Here is a 24,818-nt window from a genome sequence, read left to right as displayed (position 1 = left end):
AGAGCTGCTTTCCAGCAGTTTGGCCCCAAGCATGTGTTGGTGCCTGGGGTTATTGTTCCCCAGGTGCAGGGCCCTGTATTTGTCTTTGTTGAATTTCAAATGGTCCCTTCCTGCCCATCTCTCCAACCTGCCCAGGTCCTCCTGAAGGGTGGCACAGCACTCAGGGGGTTCAGTCCAAAGCTTCTACCCACTTCATGTCATCAGTGAACTTGCTGAGGAGGCATCTGGACCTTCATCCAAGTCACTGATGAATAAATTAAACAGTACTGGCTCAGTAGTGAACCTTTGGGGACACCACTTGTGACAGGCCTCCAACTAGAGCCCGTGCCACTGATTATGACCCTTTGGGATCTGCTATTCGGCCACTTCTCAATCCAACTCGTTGTCCATTAATCCAGCCCACACTTCCTGAGTTTGCCCATGAGGATGTTGTGAGAGACAGTGTCAAAAGCCTTGCTGAAGTTAAGGTAGACAATATCCAGTCTCTCCCCTTATCCATCCAGGTAGCTTTTTCATCATGGAAGGCAGTCAGGTTGGTCAATCATGATTTACTTTTATTTAGTGAAACCATGGTTGACTACCTCTGACTGCCTTTGTGTCATCCATGTGGATATAGGTGGCCTTCAGAATGAGGTGCTCCATCCCCTTTTTAGGGATCAAGGCAAGGCTGACTGACTGACCTCATCGTTGTTGAGTAGGCCAATACTGGGCCCAGTATTGAACCTTGTGGAACACCACTCATGACTCCTTGCCATTTTTGAAGACCGTGGTGATATCTGCTTTCTTGCAGTCCTCAGACACCTCTCCTGATTTTCACAACCTTTCAAAGATGACCACAAAACAGCCACACTGTGATGTCTGCCAGCTCTCTCCAGCATTGATTGATGCATTCTGTCAGGGCCCACGGACTTGTGGATTTCAAGTTTTCCTAGGTTTTCTCTAACCCAATCTGATGGTAATGACAGAGATTTTAAAATGTTGCATGATTTTTTTTAGGGAAGAAAATTTAAGGATAAATTACATCATTGCTCCCTATATGCACCCTAAAGGGATGCCTGTGAATGACAGCATGGACAAGCTTCTGTTACAGCTCAATCTTTGGCCTCTGTGGATTGCCGACAAGTAACAGGTATTACAGACATAAAATGCTAACCACAGGGTGAGCCCAGCTTCATCAATAGTCAGAATAAGCAAAAGAGAAGGAATCATCAGGGGTAGAGGATTTAAATACCTTTGCGTGGGTAAATTATCAGCTCATTTCACTGGCCAAAGAGAGAGTATCTCTGGAGACATTTTACTGAAGGCAGAAATGCAATTAGATTGTTACACAACTATTACAGTGTTTTTAGACAAAGAATTATTTTTAGTGCTCTAGAAATATTAAAGTATCAGAGCAAAACATGTAAAAGCACATGAAGAAGAGCACAGTTAAAAACTTTCCGTGGTCTTTGGACTCCAAGATGGACTCATGTTTGAGGATTGGTTGATGTTCTGGCAGTTTACCTCTGTTGCATTCACCCATAAAGAGTGACATAAATGCCAAATTTTATTTCCTTTCAGAGCTAATGGCATTCTGGATATTTCTGTTGTCAGAAACACAGACATACGTGCATTCATGGGCATACTTGTGTTACTTGCCTCCTTCGTCTAGAGGAAAATTATAGGGATCAAAACATATCTGGCCCCAATATCTCTATGCTAACATAACAGTGTGATTTGGAAGTGGTGCATAGCTGCTTCTGCATTAAAAAGGCAAGTTTGCAACATGCAGTCATTATGAAGTGTTTTCATAAAAGTTTAATAATTGCATTTGCCATGTGGCTTCACATTTGAGATTATCCTCTGGTCCTTTTTCTTACACTCTGTAGTTCATTTAGTCTAAATACCTAGGATCTGCTCCTATAAAGAGAAGCAAATCCTTCTTGGAAGATGCTGCTTGAAGTTAGGGAGATGGTGGAGTCAGTTCCAGAGAGCACACAGCACATCCTCTGGCCTTGGCAGAGGTGGAGGGTGCTCGGCTCCTCCTGTTCCATCGAGCCTGTGTGGTGAGCAGGTTGGATGCCAGTCTGAAATGTGAACTTCTGCAGTGACAGTGCTGAAACTGTGAAACAGCCTGCATTTGGCCATGGTGTTGCTTCTCCCCAGTGCTGTCAACACCAAGACTCAGACTGCAACAGCAAAGGAGGGAGCTGCTGCTTCAGTGATTATTGCTCAGACGTTGATGAACCCAACCATCTCCCGCTGCATCTCTCCTCAGCACCATTTCTGCTGTATCTAATAATTGTGTTTCTTTATAAACAGTGATTTAGGACAATTATTTAGCAATAGCATAGTTAAACCTTTAAGAGGTTATCTGGCAATGTCATTTTCTTGACTAATGTGTTCCTGCTGCCGTGTCGTTTGTGAATAGACATGTGTTAGCCAGCTAGTGTGCTTCATCTGTGGTGACTTTGATTTATTTGCTCTGTAAATTGGGACTGAAGCAATAATGGAAAGTGACATTAATTGTTTAACAGAGTCCTCTTTGTCACATCCTCTGCTTTCTCTGGGGTCTTTGAATGTTGAAACTTGTACAAAACTAATTGAAATTGCTGTGATGAGGACTGGTGTCTGCTCAACTTTCTCTTCTTGAATGTCAGCGCACTTGAATGTCTGTTTAAAGCATGAGAGTGGAGCAGCTAACAGCAAATATCAGGTTTTCTTCTGGCATGCTATTATTAAAGAAGGCATTCCCTGTTAGAAATAGTAACACTTCCAGCTTCACTGTCAGCTTTATAAGCTGCAAGGCTCAGCAGTGTGCCCCACCAGATGGACTTGCTGAAAACATTCCTGGTGTAGGGCTGGGGTCAGGCAGCCAAACCAGCTCATGGGTACCCTAGGCTCGAGGGCTGGCTCTCACACCATTCATCCCACCACCTGTGAGGGACTTGAAATGCCATTGGGAAAAAACACTGGTACACATTTTCATGCCCAATAATGCCTTTTCTTACTATTCTAAAAGTGATACAGTAATTTTCCTCTTTTCTTCTCAGAAAGTGGCTGTGAAAAGCTGAATTTGGAGCATGGTTTCATTTGGTTCCCTTCTGCCATTTTTATTCTCTATACACTGAATTATCATAGTTGTGTGCATATGTCTGCTTAGTATGATAGAAATCACGTGATACTAAAATTTGGATACTTTTTCTCAGTGGATAAGTGCCTTTTGGCCTTTCAAGTAAATGCTTCTCCTTAGCATTAGCTTGCCTGAGTATTTATTTGTTTCTTGGAGATGATGCTGTAAGCACTAGAACAGTGCTCTGCCTTAGCTTTTTAGCTCAAAGACAGCTTTTATGTTAGAAGCTGTGAGGTGTGATTTGGCAGAGAAGCCTAGCAGGAGCAATTATCTGCGTGGTTTATGATCATCTCTGTTCAGAGTCTGCTAGATAAAAGTATTACTGAAAAAAGTCATACTAAGGGGATACCCAGATTCGCTTGATTATTTTTTTTCCAAAGTGTAACTTGGCAATGTTTTGCTGTTGCCTTTTTTAACTTCTTTTTTTTTTTTTTTCTTGTTTGTTTGTCTTGCTGGTATTATTGCTGGTTCTGCTAGTTCACTTTCTTACTTTGAGATTAGAACTTAGCTGAAATTTTTTCACAGTGGGGACCTGGAACATGATGAGCTACTCTGAAGCTGGTGGAGAAACTCCCAATTTGATATCACTTGAATCAGTGAAAGGCTTTTCATTTACTTCAATAGCACTAGGATCAGCCTAGGAGTCCTAGATAATTGATCTGTCAAGATCAATTTCCAATCTCTCTGAAAAATAAATATAATGATTTTTACACAGTTCTATTTCTCAGTTCTAACTCTCAGCACTCAAAAAATCTGTATCTTAATATACAGTAGGGACTATATTTCATTAAAATCAGGAGGCACTTAAATTTACTCAGTTTGACAAAAAGAACTCTTGTTGCTGAAATAAGATATAAATTAACATTACAGGCACTCTGATTAGAAATTAATCTACTTTTTATAATTGCAGTCGGAATTTGATAAATGCATACAATAGTGTATTGAGCACTTAAAAGACACAATTTGAAAGGACAACTTCAAAGGCAACCTGCCTAATATGTTTCTTTAAAAGAAACCCAAGCAACCTGTCATTTACCATATGAGTGCTGCTGGCTATTCTTACACCAGAATACTCAGGAATAAGAAGCTGTTTTGTTTTGGAGCAAGGATTTGCAGAAGTGTGGAAGGGAAACTCTTTCTTGCTTACTCTGGACCATATATGAGACTGAAGTTTTCTGTATTTTACTGGTGATTCGTTTTGGTGTCCTGATTAGCTGTCTGATTCCTGTAATTTTGTCACGTCAATTAGCTGGTGTTCAGTGTTGAAGAGCAAAAGAAAGGGACAGCCTGGGCTGACACCATCAGTAGGTGTCAGCATCTGAGGCTCATCCTGTAATACAATCCCTGGGTGATCAGTTATCATTCTTAACACCTGACAAAAGAAAGAATTGTGGAAGAAAAGTAAACTAGCAATACACCACGAGTGCAAAGAGATTTCTTTTGAACAGAAATGGATCATTTTATTGTACCTAATTACATTGTCTGTGATTCTGTTGCAGGTCACTGTTTCAAGGGCTGGTTTAACAATGTGTTGTCTGCTTGTTCACACACAGAGGCATCATTTTGTTCCTTTTCTCACCTGGAACCTCTTTTTGTTTTGTTCTCTCCCACAGAAACTAGATGAAGAGAGTGAGGCAAATTTGCTAGCTGTTCTCACAGAAACACTGGACAGCATCCCTGTGGATGAGGATGGATTGCCTTCCTTTGATGCACTGACAGATGGAGATGTGACCAACGAAAATGCCGCTAGCCCCTCCCCAGTGCCCGACGGCGCCCCTCCAACTCAGGAGGCAGAAGAGCCGTCTCTAGTAAGAACCCTTCCTACTGTTTAACAGGAATTGGATGTGCCTCTGGCTACCCGCTGCATGGGTATGATGTAGTCACAGTAAGGTCTGGACTTTTCATTTAGACTGGAGAGGAAAATCAAGCAAAGAACTGAAAATTAAGCAGGGGAACCCTCCCCCACCAAATAGCCATAGGATGATTAATATGGCAGTCTATTAAAAAGTTGTTGAAAAGGTTGTTTTTGAAACTCTTACGCTAATGAGGCTGACACTTTTGCTTATCATTCTGTTCAGATAAGTCGGGGTAATGGTTCTTAACTCATATTTCATTTCTCGGGGCTCTTTTTGTTGTGTGTGTTTAGACATCATTTTTGGTGATCTCTGAAGAAAGGCCCAATGAGTCTGTTGGGATGCTGATTTTGTGTCTTTAACATTGATTTGACCAGTAAGCACCAGCTTAGTGCTAACCAGGACAAAACTGAATCTTGGATGAGGATGTGGGTGAAACGTTATATGCATTTTGCTTAGTAAATCTGGTCTGTGATGTGATTCTGTTTCTGCTGAAAGCCTCTTATCACTGGCTTCAGTGGGAACAGAGCCATATACCTGAATCTTGACACCATATCCATTACTCTGGTAAAGTTTATGTCTCTGTATAGATCAGAGGCCTCTTCGTGTCAAACAGATCACTGAGAATTCCATTTTGCCAGGGATTCAGAGATCCAAGATCCCTGTCACTTCTGCTTGCCCCGCAGTACATTGCAGTAAAGGGAGCAGAAATGTGCTGCCAAGCCAGAAGAAAATGAAATCTGTTTACTCTGGGGAAAATCAAGTCCTGCTTTTTGTTTTATTGTACTTTGCTTGCTGAAATTGATATAACTAACTTCAAGTAACTATGCAAAAATGTATATAAGTCACTTTAATTGATAAAGATGTATAACTTTACTCTTTTCCTTTCACTTCCCTTTCCCTGATGTGTTTGTAGCTTAAGAAGCTCTTGCTGGCTCCAGCCAACACTCAGCTAAATTACAATGAATGCAGTGGTCTCAGCACACAAAACCATGCAAACACTAATCACAGGATCAGAACAAGCCCTGTGGTTGTTAAGGTACAAACTTAATTTTTATAATAAGGAAAAAAAGAAAGTGTAACAAGGTCTTTTACGCTTTTAGCAATCAAACAAGCAGTAGATCTGAATGTATTGTATGTGCTTACTATCTTCTAACTAATTTTTTTAAAATGTGAGTTGTAGACTGGGTTCCAGAAAATCATCTGAGCTCTTTTATGCTCTGAATATTTCATTTATGCCCCTTCTCTTGGCAGAGTTCAGTTGTAGTCACACCGTCTGTTACTCTTACCTACTTTACTGATACACAGAGTAGCATGGGGTGTGATAAAACATGATGGTCTGGTGTTGTTTATGAGTGACTCCAGGATGTGTGACTGCCATTTTCCCAGCTGTCTGAACTAAGACAAATGACAGTGGATTCTTGGCAAAAGATGTATATTAGACATTGATTGGATGGAATGGGGGGGCTTGGACATAATTCTGTTAGCAGGCAGTATTAAACAATGTTTGTCTTGCCATTCAGTGTAACTGAAAAGGGGCCATTTAGGAGTACTTAAGAGAGTTGTGAATACTGGGCCCAAGCAATCAGCAGCAAATTAAGGTTTAAACCAGCTTATTTTTTTGCTCACACTAAAGGCGCTGTAGGGTCTTGTTAGTTACATGTTGCTGAGTAGGAACATTGCAATGTAGGAGAAATGAAATAAAAAGCTGCATAAATGTCATTTAGGAATTTTAAATGTAATTTTCTTTCCTTGTTCTGCAAACAGTTATTCACAGCTCATAGATCTAGTACACTTAGGCTGAACACTTCATTGAAAATCTCATCTCTTCAGAAAACTTATATCCATTCTGATAAGGTTCAGCTCACTAATTTTAGCTTTACTTTATTTTATTTTATTCTTTTATTTTATTTTATTTTATTTTACCCTGTTTTAAGACTGAGAATTCATGGAGCAATAAAGCGAAGAGCATTTGTCAACAGCAAAAGCCTCAGAGACGTCCCTGCTCTGAACTTCTGAAATATCTGACTACGAATGATGATCCTCCTCAGACCAAACCAGCAGAGAACAGGAACAGCAGCAAAGAGAAATGCACCTCCAAAAGGAAGCCCCATCTGCAGTCTCAGACAAATCATCTGCAGGGTAGGTGTGGGACTGCAGAATACAGCTTTGGTACAGGAGTAATGCTGGGAAGCTGAAGTGCCGTGGTTGGGAATACCCTCAGTACTTCTTCTGTTCTTTGGATTAGTATTGGAAATCCAGCATCTCTTCTGTGTAAAGAGAATTTTAAAACAGTATAATGAAGTTAGAATTAGTTAGCTAGATTTAGCTTTTAGACATATTTGATTGTTTTATTTATTGCCCCAAGCCTCAGAAAATGATCTCAGGAAAAGTTTAACAAATACCACATGGTAATGTACCAAGCTAGCTGGAGATACTTATTCACAGAGAACTGTAGCACTAAGAAATCACTATACCCCTAAACAAGTTCTGCAGGCCAGTTCATTAGTGAGCTGCTTTCTCTTTTGCTGGAGTAAAACTGAGGGCATTGTTAACCTGCCACATAGCCCTTAAGAGACAATAAATAGTGCTCTCACTGCTACAGAGAAAACAATAAATGTGTCATTCCTGTTAAAGCTGGAATGCTGGTTTGTAATTTTATTTTGTAAATAGTTGAAAGTTTAGCTGCCATCCTGATCTTTCTCTCTCGTTTTTGGATTTTTTATGGTCAAAATTAAACACTTGTGTTGACTTTTAGTAGCCCCTGATGTGTAAAAAACTGATCTATATTACAAGTAGCTTCTATGACAGAGATGCAAGAACTTAAAGCCTCCTCTCTCACTTTCTGTCCCTCTCTTTCCCTGTCTGTTTTCCCACGATAAAGGAAAGCTGTAAAAGCTTACGAAGCCAAAGGGAGCTTTTTAAAATTATTGCTACTTTAAACTACATCTATGTATTTATGTCAGCCTGGCATCTGAAAGGCTACGTGCCTGTCTCAGACACATTGGTGCCAATCCTGGATGCCTCCACTAAAGTCAATGGAAGTTACCTGTATGCAACAGAGATCAGGATGTGGCCCTAATTGTGTTGTTTGGTATTTTCAAAGAAACAGTTTTAAACTGTATGTTCTTTCTTCTTTTCCCCTCCCTCTTTCTTGCATTTCAGCCTCTATCAAATCTGTTTTCTCATTCTGCACTAGGAAGTATAAGCAAACTTAATAAAAATAATCTTCCTTTCCTGTCACTTAATATTGTTCTTGCAGCTGTTCATTCTGACAACCTAAGTATGAGTTTTCTCCATTATGGTCTTAAATTATCTGAACAATATTTCTCATACGAAGGAAATCCAACTGCCCCTAAAGCTTCTTTATGCCAACTGCCACTTCTTCTGGAAGGCTTCAGCAGTCTGCTTTCACAGCAGAATCCAGACATAACTCTGCATGTGAAACTGGCTCTGTTACTGCAATGGTTCTGAAAAACAGAACTACCAGAAGTTACAGGGGGCTTTATTAACACTGTTGGATGTTAAGGTGGCAGGTGATAAGGTGTGTCATGTATAACATGCTATATGTGCATGTAGGTTATACCCATGCAGAGATGTATGTGCTCACAAGCATACATACAGATTATAAAGTCTTTCTATTCAGATCAGAGCTGCTTTTTTCCCCCAGCTGAGCAATTGTGTAGATTCAGTTCAAAAAGTCAGGGCACACTGAGCTGTGGAAACAGCACAGAGGAGAGGTTAGGAGAGTCCAAAGGGACATATAGCTAAGAACTGTGCTTAACAGATGACTGTGATTTTAGTGGTCTTGCAGGTGAATTTGCAGGCACGGAGAAATTACCTTCTTTAATTTTGCTGTGCTTTAATTTACAGGCTTCTGAAATGTTTTTTCAGCAAATTTGCCTCGTACACCAATATATAACTTCAATATCAATGGATTTGCATATAATGCAAATACAAGAATATAATGCTTTCAGCTTGGACAGTCAATTCATGCAGAATCAACCTTGCAAATTTAACTGATATTTGCAGTCATTGGTTCATACATTTAATCAAAAGTACAAGAAAATTGGCTCCTTCTGTTTTAAAAACGTATCACAGTCTGAGATTTTCTTTCAAAGTAAGGGAAAGCTCACAAAGGATAAGTCAAATGTTATTTTCCTTTAGGGTTACTGTTGCAAACATATTGCAAACCCACGGGAATGTCCACAAAGGCATTCATGCCAAAGATCATCTGTGGTTTTGCACTGAAATTTGCCCATGAGGAAACGTAGTTCTTTTGAACCTGAATGTTTTCAATTTACAGGGACAAGCAACTTGATGTGAACTCTTTTTAATACAAAAAAAACCCACACTACAGTAGACCTTGAAACTCTAATAAACAGGCACCATGTAAAATGACAGTGTCTTGGCTAAATATTTACACTATCAATAGCTGTATGTGAGTATGAATCCTTTGCAGAAAGAGTGTTTGGTCAAGCTCTTGCCTAGCAATAAGAAAACTGATGGGTGTTTTGGTATGCGAACTTCTCAGTGGGAGAGCTCAGTGATATCTGCCTAAAATTAATACATGGGAGTGTGAGATAATGCCTTGGTTCTGTGCCCATCTCTGGCAGATTTGCACTGTGCCTCAGTGCTTCAGAATTTAATATGTGTACTCTGATGTGGGACTATTCTGTGGGACTAATAAGAGCTAGAAAGAGACTTTTTAGAGATGTAAATAGCTCTTACACATTCAGCCTCCTTAACCTAAATTGGTTAAGAGTGTGCAAATTTTTATTAAAAAAATTAAAAAAAAATGAAAGCTTTTGTATAGAACTTTATTCCAGAGCTTTATTGCAGATGTGGTTTTTTTTAAGCCAATTTTACCTCTAGGTAGCCACAGGCAAACATTAGCATTCCTAGATGTATATAAATTGCACACAGAGATGTGTCAGGTTGCATTCAGTTTTACTGCAGCTGGTGTAATGCACAGATCAGTGGCTGTGCTGGACCAGACAAATAACTCATTGAGGTGCATCTCCTCACTCCAGCAGTGACTTCTGAGGAAGGTGAACCTGAGGTGAACACCTGAGCTTCCATTTCTCATATGGGGAGGAGAAGAAACAATATGCAGCTTTTGAGAATTAATTTTTTTAAATGTTATATTACTTCAGGAATGCTCTAGAGCATATAAAAGTAATCAATTTGCATATAAAATCCCTTAATGTTGATGGGAGCTCCAAGCCTGTAATGAATATGAAATATGCAGTAGTGACACTCTGGACAAAAGATCTGCAGTGCAGGAGTGTTCAAGGGGAACATTTTGTCTTAAGTAATTAATCTGCAGAAGATATCCCCTGCTGTTGTTCTTGCTACAATGCTCTCTGTGTTTAAAACATCAATCTAACTTCTGAAAAGTAAAATTTGCAAGTACTATAATTTTTAATTTTAAAGGCATCTTAGTTGTATTACAACATCCTGATTCTTGGCTTGCTCTGAGAAAATACAATTTTGCATGAGTAAAACCTGCAAAGACTTACATTTTTATAGCCAGAGCTTTGTTTTTTTGCATATGTCAGGATTGTAGTGCTGAGAGCTTCAACCCCATTTTTAACCATCTGTGACTATGTCCATGGTTTGTCATAGTTTGCAGCATAATTTGCAAAAATTTGGACTATAACTGGTTGGACTCTGGCCTCATAGAAACAACCTATTCTCAGTGCTGTATATGAAATTGTATCTTGTAGAAGTAAAATTAACTGAATATTCATAACGTTCTGTTACTTTGTAGTTATTCTGCTGCTCCTGTTTCCAAATAAAACGTGAACTGTAGTCTAAATTAACACTGAGAGAGGTAACATTTTCACAGTGTATCCTGTAGAGTTCTTCATTGATTTTTAACATGTACCACTCTTCTTCTGAAAGGTTCTTGTCATTTGGGTTGTGTACTGTATTTCAGAGGTACAGTAATTGATGTAAATAATTGTTGAAATTTAGGTGCCCTTTTGGTATTAGTAAATAGGGAGTCAGGATGAATCTCTTTATTTATCTATCTGAGATACACTGAAATGGCAATTGAACTATTATAGCTTGGCCCTAACTGACTACCACACGATTCCAATGCCAAAATATAAAGAAATGTCTACAGTATACTTTACAGAGTGTTTAAATATTGCATAATTGTTTTCTTTTCTCCTTTAGCCAAACCAACAAGTTTATCACTTCCATTGACACCCGAGTCACCAAAGTAAGTACTAAAAAGTGCAAACATTTTTAAAAGGGAGGGGGGTTCAGTAGATTTTGGCTACAGCAACTCCATTTCAGCTTGTTTTTATAAATGTGCCCTGTCTTCCAGTGATCCCAAGGGTTCCCCATTTGAGAACAAGACTATTGAACAAACCTTAAGTGTGGAACTCTCTGGAACTGCAGGTGAGAAATGCAAAATGATGGCTCTTCCTTTAAGCATGGCTTGTGTGTGTTTGTTTACTTTAATATACCACAGGTATGCTGAGATCTCACAGAAGGCTCCAATAGATTCACTTCAGTGCAGTTCAGCATTACTTTTTTATCCAGCTACCTGAGAAGAAACATGTTTGAAAATATGGCAACAAACCTACACAGGAGAGCATAATTTCTGAGAAAATATGAATGAAGCCATTTATCTGTTATATTTCTCCATTTCCCCATAGATTTGTGTACTGCTGAGCACCATCTTTCAAAGACAAACCCCACAGCACAGTGTAATAGATGTTACAGATGTAAAAGTTATGTCATTCATTCTGTCTCCAGGCCGGTCTAGGGCTGTACATGACTGCATGTTTCAGTGCTTTGTCAATTCTAGATTAATACATCACAAATAACAGCTTTCTCCTCTACCATTGAACAACTAATTGTTCCATGGCTTAGAGGCAATTTTTAAAAGTGGTATTCATTTTGTATTCCCACTTTTTCTTTTTCTTCCATTAACACACTTCACACAACCTCCCTTTATCTTCCTCCTCCTTTCTGATCCCTGGATTTGTACCTTTTGAAGATTTGTAGGATTTTTTTGTCATGTAGTGGTTTAGTTCGTGCATCACCCATTTAATCATTCATTTAATTTGTCTGCTCTTCTTTCTGCTGAAGTCAATTCCTTCAGACTCCGATCTGTTTTATGGCATTCCTCTGAACTCGTTTTTTTCCTCTGTTTTCTTCAAGTGTCCAGAGCTGAGCACAAAAGAACACACTGAGATCCTCCTGAGCTATTGCCAAGACCATTTTCTTTCTCAGTTGTGTAATATTGAAAAATAAGAGATGTACTTGGCATGTGCTTCTCTCAGGATAGCAGTAGATTGTAAACTATCTGATCTCTAGCATTGAGGGGGAAGGGGTATATTGCAAAATATGTCTTTGGTACCACAAACTAGCTTGGTGCTCCTGAATTCAGTGGCAGCAGGCCCAGGCTTGGTTTGGACAGGTGCACTGGGCTTTCACCTTCCTACACATCATTTTACTTTTTCAGAAATTTTTTCATTAGTTCAGCACTAAAACATGAACACTTTTCCCTGCTGTCTCCTGGAAGCCTGCAGTCTTAGTCATTCCTCTCATGGCAAAAGGAAGCATTCTTCCTGTATATCTTCATTTTGCGAGACCGACATAAACTGGCATATCCTCCACTATATGCAGGAGGATAATCCTGTACAGTGCCAGGAAGTGAAGTGAAGTGAAGTGGAGTGAAGCATGGAGAAGCCTCTTCCATCGCTACTGGACAGCAAGTCTGCACAGGAGCGCCCATTTGTAAGCACATGGATAAGTCAGTGCTTAGTGCTGCCAACAGAAAGGGGCAGATGAGGTGACTACAGCAGAGTGGTACAAGCAGCCGTTGAAATCACTGAAGGAAGCAGTGTTTTCTCCCAGCCAAAAAGTCAGCAGCCTGCTTTTCCCATCAGCTGACTAGACAGAAATTGGGAGTCAGTCTGACCCCTGGATAGTCCTCTAGTATTACTTCCATAGTGGCAGCAAGAATGGTCTTGGTATTACCAAATTCATTCCGCTCCATCAGCTGTGCACAGAGGAGAAAACAAAACAGCTCTGTAGTTGCTTGGAAAACATAATCAGGAGAACTGGTGCATTAAAAAAAAACAACAGAAGCTGGGAAACAGCACAACTGGCCACATATGTGAACAGGAATGCTCTACTATGATTCTGTGATTTCTTTTCCCCTCGAGAAGTAAAACAAGTTAGCTAGGAAATAACCTGATGATATTCCGGAAGAATAAGAATTGGAGTGCTCTGTGGCCAGGGAGCTGGGCAGTGTTACCAAGCAGTGTACATAATGGTGGCTCTTGGACTTCATGTTGCACTTGCTCTGGTCTTCACAATGTCTGTTGAGGAGATTTCAGGAGATCAGGCAGTAGCTCTTTTAATCTCTGCCTGCATATGCACATAGTTTTTATTTTTATATTCATGTATGTATGTATGTGAATCTATAAAAATATGCATGTCTTGCTTTTTAAGTAATTTGTACTGCAGTAGTTTTGTGTCCTGAGTCTGCTTGTGCTGGAAGCAAAGTACATAATAGAAACAGCCTGGAGTACTGAAGAACTTACAGCGTATGTGTGTAAGCATATGGGTGTAAACCATGGCAGAATTGGGACCCACTTCAGTTTAAAAAACAACCAAAAATAAAATAAGGAAAAAAGTAGTGGCAGTAGTGATTAATAATACCTTGAAGTTCTTTAGTGAGAACCCTGGCAACTCCAAATTATATCCAGATAACCGCATTGCTCATTGTCCTTATATAGGGCAGCTTGCACCATACAAGCACTATTTATTATAATTTAAATAGGAGTTACCTTGATCTCACTACTGAATTGAAAAGACCATTAGCAGTGCTGCTTGCACTATTGAAGCACAAAGTATTTTAATATAAATAGCAACTCCCTTGATCTCTCTGCTGAAAACAACATTGCTTCCCTCACTGATGAATTAACTATAGACCAGAAAAATAAATAAATAAAAACATTTACCACATGAGCCATCAATCTTCGTCACACACACATTTTGGATTCATGTATCTAAAGTCAAACTGAAGCCATTCTCTTGCCAGTGCTATATCTTGCTTTACAACAGATTTGTTAGTAGTCATGAGTGTAACTTTGTCCTCCCTAAAACTGCCAAAACATCGATTTATCAAATTACAAGGAACAAATATTCTTTGAAGTGTTTTCATGCCACACATAAGAATTCTTTCAGTACACTGGAAGTAAGTGATAAAGTCCTATCTCTTGAAGCTGATTATTCTAAGGAAGCTGGACCAGAACATGGTGATATGGAGGGAATGATAGGAAATGATAATGCAGTGAATGAAATTCCTGTGTCAGATGAGTCTTCTGAGTAAGAGAGTCGGAAGAGGTGCATCTCTGTTTCCACAGCCATCTGCATTGCCAGTGCCTTGCTGAGAGCCCATGGGATTGCACCTCTCCAGTGTCCAGAAATTTGGGGTGGTTCTGTGTCACCTCTTTCCTCTTTGTTAGCAGTCAGAATGAGGGGGAGGGTGGGGCGGGGACAGACGGGATTGTGCATGCACAGGGGCTGGGAGGATGACTCACCTTCTGGAGGTGGCAGTGTTTGTCTTGGCAGTCAAGGGCTCCTCAGTGATTGTTCTAGACTTTTGATTGTCTTAGACAAACTTCTGAATGCCAGATGTTAGATAGCATGGCTTCTAATTAATCTCTCTCTGTTCCCTGTGTCTTAAACTTTCACATCTAAATACTCAGAGCCACCATTTAAGTACCTGAAGTTGGTTTACGTGCTTATGGCTTGATCAGTAACTAGAAGATTATTTCCACCCTCTTGGTGAGAAGTCTCTAATTTGATACAGATCCCTATAATTTATTGTAGTGTAAAACTGCTCACTAGTCTTGGGGGAAAGATTTGTTTTTTCTGAAAAATGGCAGAAAAAGCTTTATTTTCTGTCATCAGAAAAGCTGATGTGCACAATCAAGTGGAAGAGTAATTTGGAATTTGTGACCATTGTTGAGGATACTGATAACATACTATTTGCCCACCTCTAGATTTGTGTTACCTCTTATTTGTCAAAACAAATACTTAAAATCTGTCATCTGAGAACTTCATTGATCTCAGAAGGATTTCTGATAAAATGAGATGTGAGATGGAGAGCGTTGTCCAGGGGGAATAAAATCTAGTGAATTATTTGATGTTTTCAGGCATCTATGTTTATTCTCTGCAGCACTGACAACAGGATTAAACTGAATATTCAACAAGCATGTAGTTTTTTTATTATATGATGACTATTTACGTTTATTACATTTTCCTAGCTTCTGCAATCTAGTGCCATACAAACACTCTTCTACTGAATTGAGCTGTTATCTTGTGGTCAGTTTTTAAAGTGGCCTTAAATAATGTTTCCCTTGACAATCCATTTTCAAACTCAAACGGTACGAAAGAATTCGTTTTCAATGCCTCTCAAAAGCCCAGTGCACATGTAGAAAGGTTCCAGAGCTGTGTTCCCCAAAAGACACTAATTATCAGCCTCCTCAAAACACAGCAAACATCATCAAGCATTGGAATGCTGAGTTACCGTAGAGATTTAGAAATATCTGTGTCTTCCTAAAACAGTACTGAAAATCAGACCTAACAAGTCCAGATGTCACTTTTAATGAAAGGCACTCCCTTAATTTCTGCTCATCAACCTAGCTGTGCTAAATGAGTAACACTACGAGTTTTTTTTAAAGTGGAGTTTTGGAATGTATCAAAAGTACATTCACCCTCCCAGAGACTTTCTAGAAAGAAGTTGCTTGGCCAAGGTGGCAGAGTTGGCACATATGCAAACACCTTTTGTTGCACAAACACAGGGAGGATGGTGCTGCTTTGGCAGCAGTGCTGGCAATTTGATATATGCTGTTTTCTAGCATAAGATTACTGAGTGAGTTCGTAGTATATAGACAGAGGAAGGCAAAGTGCAAACGTACCATTTACCAAAGCTATTCAATTAAGGAAAAGTCCCTGCAAAGAAAATGGTTTTATAGCATGTCATGAAAAAATACTTGCCTTTTACTTTAAAAAGAAAAAAGACTGTTTAAGGGGGATGATTGTAGAGTATGTACCACTTCTAACAGATTTGCTGTGCAGAAGTACATAAGTGTGAGTGATGTAGAGGTACTTGTTTATTATAGAGCACATTTCAATGCAGTAATCATAAATATTGCTAAGGTTGTGCTCTGTTGAAATATGACCTACATACTCTTGATTGTTTGTGTTACGTGATTTGTCTGACACCCATTACATTCTGGGTAATGGCAGCCATTTGTTGCTGTGCACAGCAGGCTCTTTTGACAAAAGAAAATAGGCAGCAATAAAAAAGCTATAGTCTGAATTACATTCTGCACAGTGCTGCACTGCTGAGAGTTTGTGCAAGTGTGTTAACAATGCTCTGAACTGCCTCTTGTCAGCCTTCAGCCTGTAATGGCCATCTGTCCTTCCATAAATCTGTCAAAACCTGCTAAGTTCAAGAGAGAGTACAGAATATACCTTGTACTGTCAATGCCTAAATGTACACATTGGGCAGAAATCAGTGCGTGTGAGATAATCCAGGGGTTACAGAATATTGTAATGCTGTTGATGTGGGATCGTGGCCCTCGGTGAAGATTACCAGGGATTAGAGTGAAGATGAACAAGTGTGCAGCCAACTGGTTTTCTCAGAATTCACCGTTTGGAGGTGGGTCAGGGGCACTCTGGAGGTGGACTTGGAGTGGTGACATGTATTCAAAACTTCATTCCCTCCTCCATGGCCCAGTGTAGGTTTGTTCAAAAGTTAAATGAACATTTTCCATCTTTTATCTGTTCCTACTTGCCTGTGCACTTCCTCCTTCTGCTAAAATCCAGGAAAAAAGCCAGAATGCCATGACGAAGCCCTTTCTTAGGCTGTCCCAGCCCTGTTCTGCCAGCAAGGGAAGTGCCAGTAAATTTAGCTCAGGCTGTACTTTCGTGAGGGGTTTTTTTGGTAGTTTCCCAACCTCCCCCCACCCCCCGGCCTTTTCTGAAGACTGCTGGGTTACTGGGCACTTTGTCAGGATTCTGGAAATGTTATACTATATGTTTTACTTGCTTAATTCCAGGACATACTTTAAAGAAGTGGAATTTGAAATAAGATTTTATTTTGAATATTGGATTATCTCTGGGGTTTCTTTGCCTGAAATTCTTATATATACATGTTCATTGTGGAGTCGTTGTATTTTTGTTCAATTCTTTGTTTCAAACTACATCCAAAAACCCAGTAACTAACCCCAGAATTTCTTATGGACTGTATAATCTCACAAGTGTCATTTAAATTTTTTTTTCTAGAAAGCTGTTTACTGAAGTATTTGTTCAATCTGAGCCTGAAGCCTTAACTTTGAAAGTATTACTGCAGATTTTTGAATAGGACCGTTCTCTTAATTTCAGCAAAAATTCACTTGGTAGTCAAAAATATTTGTCAGTGAGGAGGTGCACAAGGTAAGAAATAGTTAGGGCTGTCTCAAGTGAATTTTTAGGAAGAAGAAAGAAAAAAATTGAAGACCTGGAAGAGATAATTTAACAGTGATGACTACACAAAGTTTTTTTAGTATTAAATTTAAATTTGGGGTAACTAATATTTTAGGTACCATAATCTTTGCCTCAGTTTCCTTGAATTTTGTGGCATTAGGCAAAATCTTTACATAGCTGTGGGTAGCTCATGACCATTTTTTCCAAACATTCAGACAAAATCAAGAGTGTCTCTCACATCAAGTATTCATGCCTTGGTACTTCTATTTTCTTATTTTCTGAAAGAAATTCATTGCAGATAATGCAGTGGGACTCCCAGTCTCCATTTATGCTCCTTAGGGAGCACTGTGCATTGATGGACACTTTTCCTTCTTTACAGCAAACAGTATAAAACATGTTCCATTTGCATTGATCTGCTGAGCTGTGTTGCGTGTTTAAAAATACAAACCAGAGCTCTATAACCATGTTTGAAGCACACATTTCCCGTAACTCTGTCTGCCCACTCTTTTCATTCTTGCTTAAGAACTATGGAAAGCTCATTGCTTGGGCTAAAAGTATTGGACAGCATGAGCCTCTGGATTGCTTAGGGATGGTCTGAATTACCTTGGAGAACTCCTGCATCTCCATCTATTTTGTTAAATTTTAGGCATATATTACTAAATTATATTAGTTTCAATTGGACAGAGGCAAATTTTTCAAACCTAACATACTAAGTACCATCCTGAAGAGAAATTATTTCCTGAACAGTGTCTGCTCTTTGCTGTTACTCTGCCCTGATGTCTGGGATTATCCTTCTGTAAAGTCTGAAGAAATTCTATTATTTCTGTAGAAAATATTGAAAGTTATATTCTACCCTTATAACAATAGTGGGAAGATGCTGCTTCAGTTCCCAGGCATTACTGGAATGTGCTGTAGTCCTTCCTGCAATTTTGTCTCATCACAGTGATACAATCTATTACAGTTATGTAAATAATCCTGTTAGTTAGCAATATATTTAGTCATTGAATGCTAATCTGATACTAATACTAACCTAATAACTAATACTAAGACTTACCTGTTTCATTTTTACTCCCTACTGCATGATTCTCACCACGATTCAGTTCTAAATGCGAAGGTTCATTACACTTGTGGTTGTGTTATTGTTCATTTGGGTTTCAGTTGCAGAACCACATTTCAGGCAAAATGTATCAATTATGCTCAAGGAGTGTATTAGACATACGTTCTCAATGGTTAATGAACTCTGGAAACAAAGAGTCATTGCTACTGAACTAGGGTTGCTGTATTTCATTGCATTCAAGTTCTCCGTCCTTTGGTATCACTCATTTATTTCTCTTGGCCGCTTTTATCCAGGTTCTTCTTTGCTAGGTTCTTTATGTTTTTGATGGTGCCAGTCTTTTGACTTCTCATTTCTACATCAAAATCTATTTTGTATTTAACAAAAATGTCTTTGGGATTTTATCTCTTGATCTTTTCTATCAAAACCTACAGAGAGAGGGGCGGATGTCATGGAGGAAGGGGAAGGGCAGAAATTAAGCTGGAGATTGATGGCGATGCATTAGTATTGTTGCTATTGTTGTTACCAGACCTTTGGTAGTTTTATTCTCAGTATTGGCAGTGTTGAAGTGACATAAAATGGGTCTTGCTTTGTATCTATTTTAAGAAGCATATGAGCCACCTTTATAAACATTGTATGTGTGCTTAAAAGCATTCTGTACCTCCTTTTACTCCCTGTAGGCCTAACTCCACCTACGACCCCTCCTCATAAAGCCAACCAAGATAATCCTTTTAGGACTTCACCTAAACTGAAGTCATCATGCAAGACTGTTGTACCACCTTCAAAAAAGCCCCGCTATAGTGAGTCTTCCGGTTCTCCAGGAAATAACCCAATCAAGAAGGGTCCAGACCAGTCTGAGCTGTACACACAGCTTGGCAAGACTACAGTACTGTCCAGTGGACATGAGGAGAGAAAGACAAAACGGCCCAGTTTGCGGCTGTTTGGTGACCATGACTACTGTCAATCTGTGAATTCAAAATCGGAAATACACATTAAAATATCCCAGGAACTTCAGGACTCCAGACAACCAGAATTTAAGGATTCTTCACCTGGGTGGCAGTGTCAGATTTGTTCTTCTTTAGAACAAGACCAGTATTTCAAGAAAGAGACTTTACAGACAAATAAGCAGGGATCCCATGGTAATAACAGAAAACAGCTCCAAGACCAGGAAATTCGGGCTGAACTGAATAAGCATTTTGGTCACCCCAGCCAAGCTGTTTTTGATGAAGAAGCAGATAAGAGCAGAGAACTAAGGGACAGTGATTACAGTAATGAACAATTCTCCAAACTACCTATGTTTATAAATTCAGGACTAGCAATGGATGGTCTGTTTGATGACAGTGAAGATGAAAGTGATAAACTATGCTACCCTTGGGATGGGACACAAGCCTATTCATTATTTGATGTATCACCTTCTTGCTCTTCTTTTAACTCTCCATGCAGAGATTCAGTGTCTCCACCCAAATCCTTATTTTCTCAAAGATCCCAAAGGACACGCTCTAGATCAAGGTCCTTTCCTCAACGCAGGTCTTGTTCCCGTTCTCCATATTCCCGATCGAGATCAAGGTCGCCCTGTAGTAGATCCTCTTCAAGGTATGGTACAGCAAATTCGTGTATGATCATTGTAGTAATAAGACAAAGAGCAAAAACAGTAAGAAATTTACGGGAAAGAAAGAAAAAGAAAGCAAGAAATTACTTAATCCAGTGCAACTCATTCTATTGCTCCTGAGCTGATTAACTCTGAAGGTTACAAGTTTGCTACAGAAACACTTGTTTCCAATATCCTTTGAATTTGCCAGGTTTACACCTTCTGAGCGGAGGCAGTCAGGTCAGAGGCAGAGCAATTGGTGAGAGATGTACACAACTAACCTTCCCCATTATCTGTGAGCTGCCTGATGCCAATCATGCTACGGCCTCTATCAGATGGAGTTGACAATGGCTGACTGTCTGCTCTGTGTTAGCCTCAATAAGGAAAATTACTGAAGGGCCAGGAGGGGAGAAATCACTTGAGGCCCCTTAGGTTGACTAGGAGATTGCAAACTGTCACGGGAAAATCCCACAGGTAGCTTAGAAGAAATTGTAAGTTCAGGGGAGAGGTAGAAAATGGTGTCAATAGACTCAAGTGGAATGACAGAGGTGAATGTGTTTCCTTCCTGCAGATCTTGTTGCTATTGTGAGTCCAGCCACTGTAGACACCGAGCATACAGAAGTTCTCCCTTAGGTGGAAGATCGCGGTCCAGATCACCGTACAGTCGCAGACCCAGGTAGTACCTTCGGCCTGCATTTGGTATGCTTTGCAGCTGGTCCTCCGGAGATAATTGTAGAGTCACAGAATCTTTAAGGCTGGAAAAGACCCCTGAGATCATTGAGTCCAACCTTTGGCTAAGCACCACCACATCGCCTAAACCACAGCACGTCCACTCGTTTCTTGACCACTTCCAGGGATGGTGACTCCACCAATTCCCTAGGCAGCCCATTCCAATGCCTAACCACCCTTCCAGCAAAGAAATTCTTCCTGGTGTCCAACCTGAACTTCCTCTGGTGGAGTTTGAGGCCATTTCCGCTGGTCCTTTCTCTAACTGCCTGGGATAGTAAAGCATTCCAGAAATTGTATTTCTAATTTTAATTCACAAATGCAGGTGCTTGATTTGATGACTAAGTTGTGTTTCCTAGATATGACAGCTATGAGGAATATCAGCATGAAAGGCTGAAGAGGGAAGAATACCGCAAAGAGTATGAAAAACGGGAATCTGAAAGGGCCAAGCAAAGAGAGAGACAGAGGCAGAAAGCAATTGTAAGCACTGTAAAGATAACTTTCATATTGCAATAGATCTCTGTTTCTTTTCATGGATTCTAATGCTAGAATTCAGACTTTATTTCTTTTTTATAAAAATAGAAAAATTTGCTTCCGTGTATTTCTTAATATTTTTCATATTAAGCAAATATGTGTTTTCATAATAATTTCTGCTTTGGTGTCACACTACTAATTTTTTCAGGTTCTATAAATTGCAACTCTCCAGGTTTTCACAATGAACAGCTAAGAGAATTTACTAAAGAAAGGGGTCATCCCAGACAGTACACTAGTAGAGAGAACTAATCTATTTCTTATACAGATATGTGAGTGAACCTGTCTTTTATGCTGTATTTCACCTACCAGACACACACAAAATAAGGCGTCAGGTGATATACCAATTTCTGAACTCTCAGAGTGGCTGTAATTGTCTATACAGAGGGTGCAGACAACAGAACTCAAAACTGGGATCCAAAGACTTGGCCTGAATAATAATTTCTTCAGGGTCTGTGATTTAGTTAATTTTTTAAGTTATTTTTAGCAAAATAGTCTGTAGACAAGATGCAGTTTAGAAATGTCACTTAGCACTGGCCCTCTCGTAATGAATATGTATTATTTAATTAATTTGTTCATCAGTGTTCTCCAAGAAACAGCTGAAATACCTGAAGTAAAGAAAATAACCCATGTGGGGATAAGCAACTATCTTGGCTGTTGTAGCAGTAGGACAGAAGGAGGGATGGCTAATAAATGAACGGGTGACTTTTTCCCCTTTTGAATTCCCCATTAACAACTGCATTTTGATAAATTAAACTGGGAGCTGCTGTAAATCTGTTGCTGTAAAAGTTGCTAAGCCTATTTGGTGGGTCACGTTAACATTTTGATTTTCTGTGTCCTACTCTTTCCACTTGGTTGTACCTCCATGGCTGTTCTGGCTGTGCTCTGGCTCTTGCATGACCTGGTACAGACCAGGATACTTCATCTTCATTCCTAGGTTTTTGGTGTCCAGAGGTCACCAAAATTAATAGGTCTTTTTCGCGGTGACATTAGTGGACTTTGTAGCAAAAGGTGATTTGTCACTCACTTGGCAGTATTTCTCCTAATGCACCTACAGAGCCTGGAGTGTGTAGAGATTGACAGAGACGGGCATAGTCTACAGCAATGAGGAGGTCTGGGAGTGAACAGAAACTTTATGGTCTGCTTTTTGTCTCTGCTACTGTTGTTCTTAGTGAGCTTCTGCAAATCATTTCACTTTTCTCCATTTCAGGTATCCTATCTACAAAGTGTGGGTGATAGGTGTATTTTGTAAAGCACAAGATTTAGAGCTATAACATGCTCTGCTGTGCTGCTCTGAAACGCAGTGATGGCAATGGAATAATTTTGTTTGGCTTCAGACAGGGCCATATTTAAGTCAATTGTTGCAGTTAGTTTTAAGATATCTGGCTTCCATCTGCTTAGAGATGAACACTACCTTCCAGCAATCGTAACTTACACTTGCTATTCTCGCTTAGAGCAACCACAAATTAGAGATTCAAGTAGACTTCTGTCATGGGTGTATCTTGCTACTTCTCAATTACTGTACCTTACCCATATAAATAAACATGAATCCTGCTGAAGAGGTAGAAAATTTGATCTAGTTTAAAACAAACAAATATTTGGCAAGTAGCTAATCAAGAGAAAAGGAAAAAAGAAAGAAAAGAAACTTAAAAAGCTCCAGATATGCTGCATCATACTGCATTAAAAATTCTAGACAATTCAAAACCAAGGCTGAATTTATTTTCTTTCTAAAGTGATAATTTTGATTATAATTAACTTAATAGAATTATTTATTAATAAATATAAATAAATCAAAACTAAAAATAAATATCAATTAAGAGAACATGGCAAAAAATCTAAAATCCAGTCATTTGTGTGAGTTCTGCAGGAAATGTAGATTAAGTCCTATTAACTCCTTTATCCAAAGCCTACCAGCACTTTTACTTTAAAAGTCTGTATTGAATTGTGCTGTTTTTACCCTGTGAAAACAGGTAAGGATTAGGAGACAGCAGAGAAAGAGGATTTCCAATCTCATTAATTCAGTGACAAAATTTGTATTATTTCTAGCGTTCTCTGCTCTTTTTCTTATGCCTTTTGGTTTATGAGTCTTTTTTGTGTTACTCTTTTCAATCTTGAGGGACACAACTCATTTATTGTTCAGCCACAAGAATGTCCTCTCTTTGTTTCCTGAGCTCTTTCTACAGTCCCATAAATTTAGATTTCTTTGCTCTCTCTATTGGGGAATTTTTTTATTTTCTTTCTAGCCCATTCTCGTGCTGCCAGATCTGATTTATGGCCATATACTAGCAGATACTGTTAGAAGAGTGGCCCAAAGATTGGGCAGTACTAATGCCTCAGTTATTACACAGGGCAGGTGACTTTCTTCATGAGAAGCACTGCTCTGAGATCTCAAGAGTTAGTTGTAGAAAGGATGCACAGTAAAAAAGGAGCACAAGTTGTGACAGAGCCAAAAGTCATTAGGTATTGGGGAAGCAGTATCTAGAATTATTCTCTGTGGGACAACAGACATGGAAAACCTAGGAAAAAGAAATGAGAAAAAAAAAAGTTAACATCTTTTAATCTGTCAAAACCATATGTGAATCAATGCCCTCTGATTGTGCAGGCAGCTTGTATTTTGGCAGATGTGAAGACATATTAACAGAGTGCTGAGGAGGCTTAGAAGCACAGGCTTAGGTTTTAGAAGTCTGTGCTCATGCTGTATGGCACAAGCATGTTTGAACGCTGACCCTTCAGTTTCGTACACACCACCTTTGCTGTAGAATATTCTGAGCTAGAAGCCTGGGATAGTATTTTCCTGTATAGATTCCTGAATTCCTGTCTAGACTTATAAGTGTATACAGGTGGTTTGACTTCAAAAGGTACTGTGATATTCTTCTCGTCTTTTTCTTCCTTCCTCCTCTCCCGTTGCTGGAGATTCAGTGCCTTTTTTTGTGGATTGAAGTCTTAATTTTGAGCAGGCATGCCTGAAAAATATGGGCTGAGTCTACAAGGTACTTAGAGAGTTAAAAAAAATATTTTTGTCAGTCGTTCATTTATTCACTGATTTATACTTTTGATTGTGATTCCTTTCCTAATTGACCAAATGTTAGAATAGTTTAGTTTGATCTTGTTTTGTTTTATTTCACCAGGTCATAGGGATTTTTTTAGAATGGATCCTCACTGAACATAAGAATGGTCTGCCACCATTGCTTAACCACATAAGCCAGATGATACTGGAGACACATGGACTATGACTTGAGGAGCACTGCAGGACAGCAGAGTCTACTTAGTGCTTTGTAGAAACTCGCATCCAAGCCCCAACCAAGGCAGACCACAGTGATTTGCTAAGAGGCCTTAGGACCCCTTTTTTCTTCTAATACACTTCAGGAAATTTCTGAGATGTGTGGGCTTTTACTGCAGCAGTTCATTAGGCCATGTGGCAAATACTTTTCGAAGCATGGCACCAGA

General features: G+C 39.4%; 1 protein-coding gene across 10 annotated transcripts in view; it reads left to right on the top strand.

The window, feature by feature from the left end:
• The window catches only part of PPARGC1A (PPARG coactivator 1 alpha), a 366,794-nt gene that overhangs the window by 329,507 nt on the left and 12,469 nt on the right, over positions 1-24,818 (top strand). For all 10 annotated transcript variants that reach the window (XM_038135009.1, XM_038135013.1, XM_038135011.1 and 7 more), the window contains 8 exons: positions 4,726-4,920; positions 5,882-6,004; positions 6,903-7,107; positions 11,149-11,194; positions 11,303-11,376; positions 19,207-20,119; positions 20,686-20,790; positions 21,200-21,320. In XM_038135009.1, coding sequence (XP_037990937.1) covers positions 4,726-4,920; positions 5,882-6,004; positions 6,903-7,107; positions 11,149-11,194; positions 11,303-11,376; positions 19,207-20,119; positions 20,686-20,790; positions 21,200-21,320 — 1,782 coding nt within the window. The remainder of the gene's footprint in view (positions 1-4,725; positions 4,921-5,881; positions 6,005-6,902; positions 7,108-11,148; positions 11,195-11,302; positions 11,377-19,206; positions 20,120-20,685; positions 20,791-21,199; positions 21,321-24,818) is intronic.

Source organism: Motacilla alba, chromosome 4 (genome assembly GCF_015832195.1).
Source record: "Motacilla alba alba isolate MOTALB_02 chromosome 4, Motacilla_alba_V1.0_pri, whole genome shotgun sequence".
Classification (NCBI taxonomy): domain Eukaryota; kingdom Metazoa; phylum Chordata; class Aves; order Passeriformes; family Motacillidae; genus Motacilla; species Motacilla alba.
This window is presented reverse-complemented; position numbering and strand designations above follow the sequence as displayed.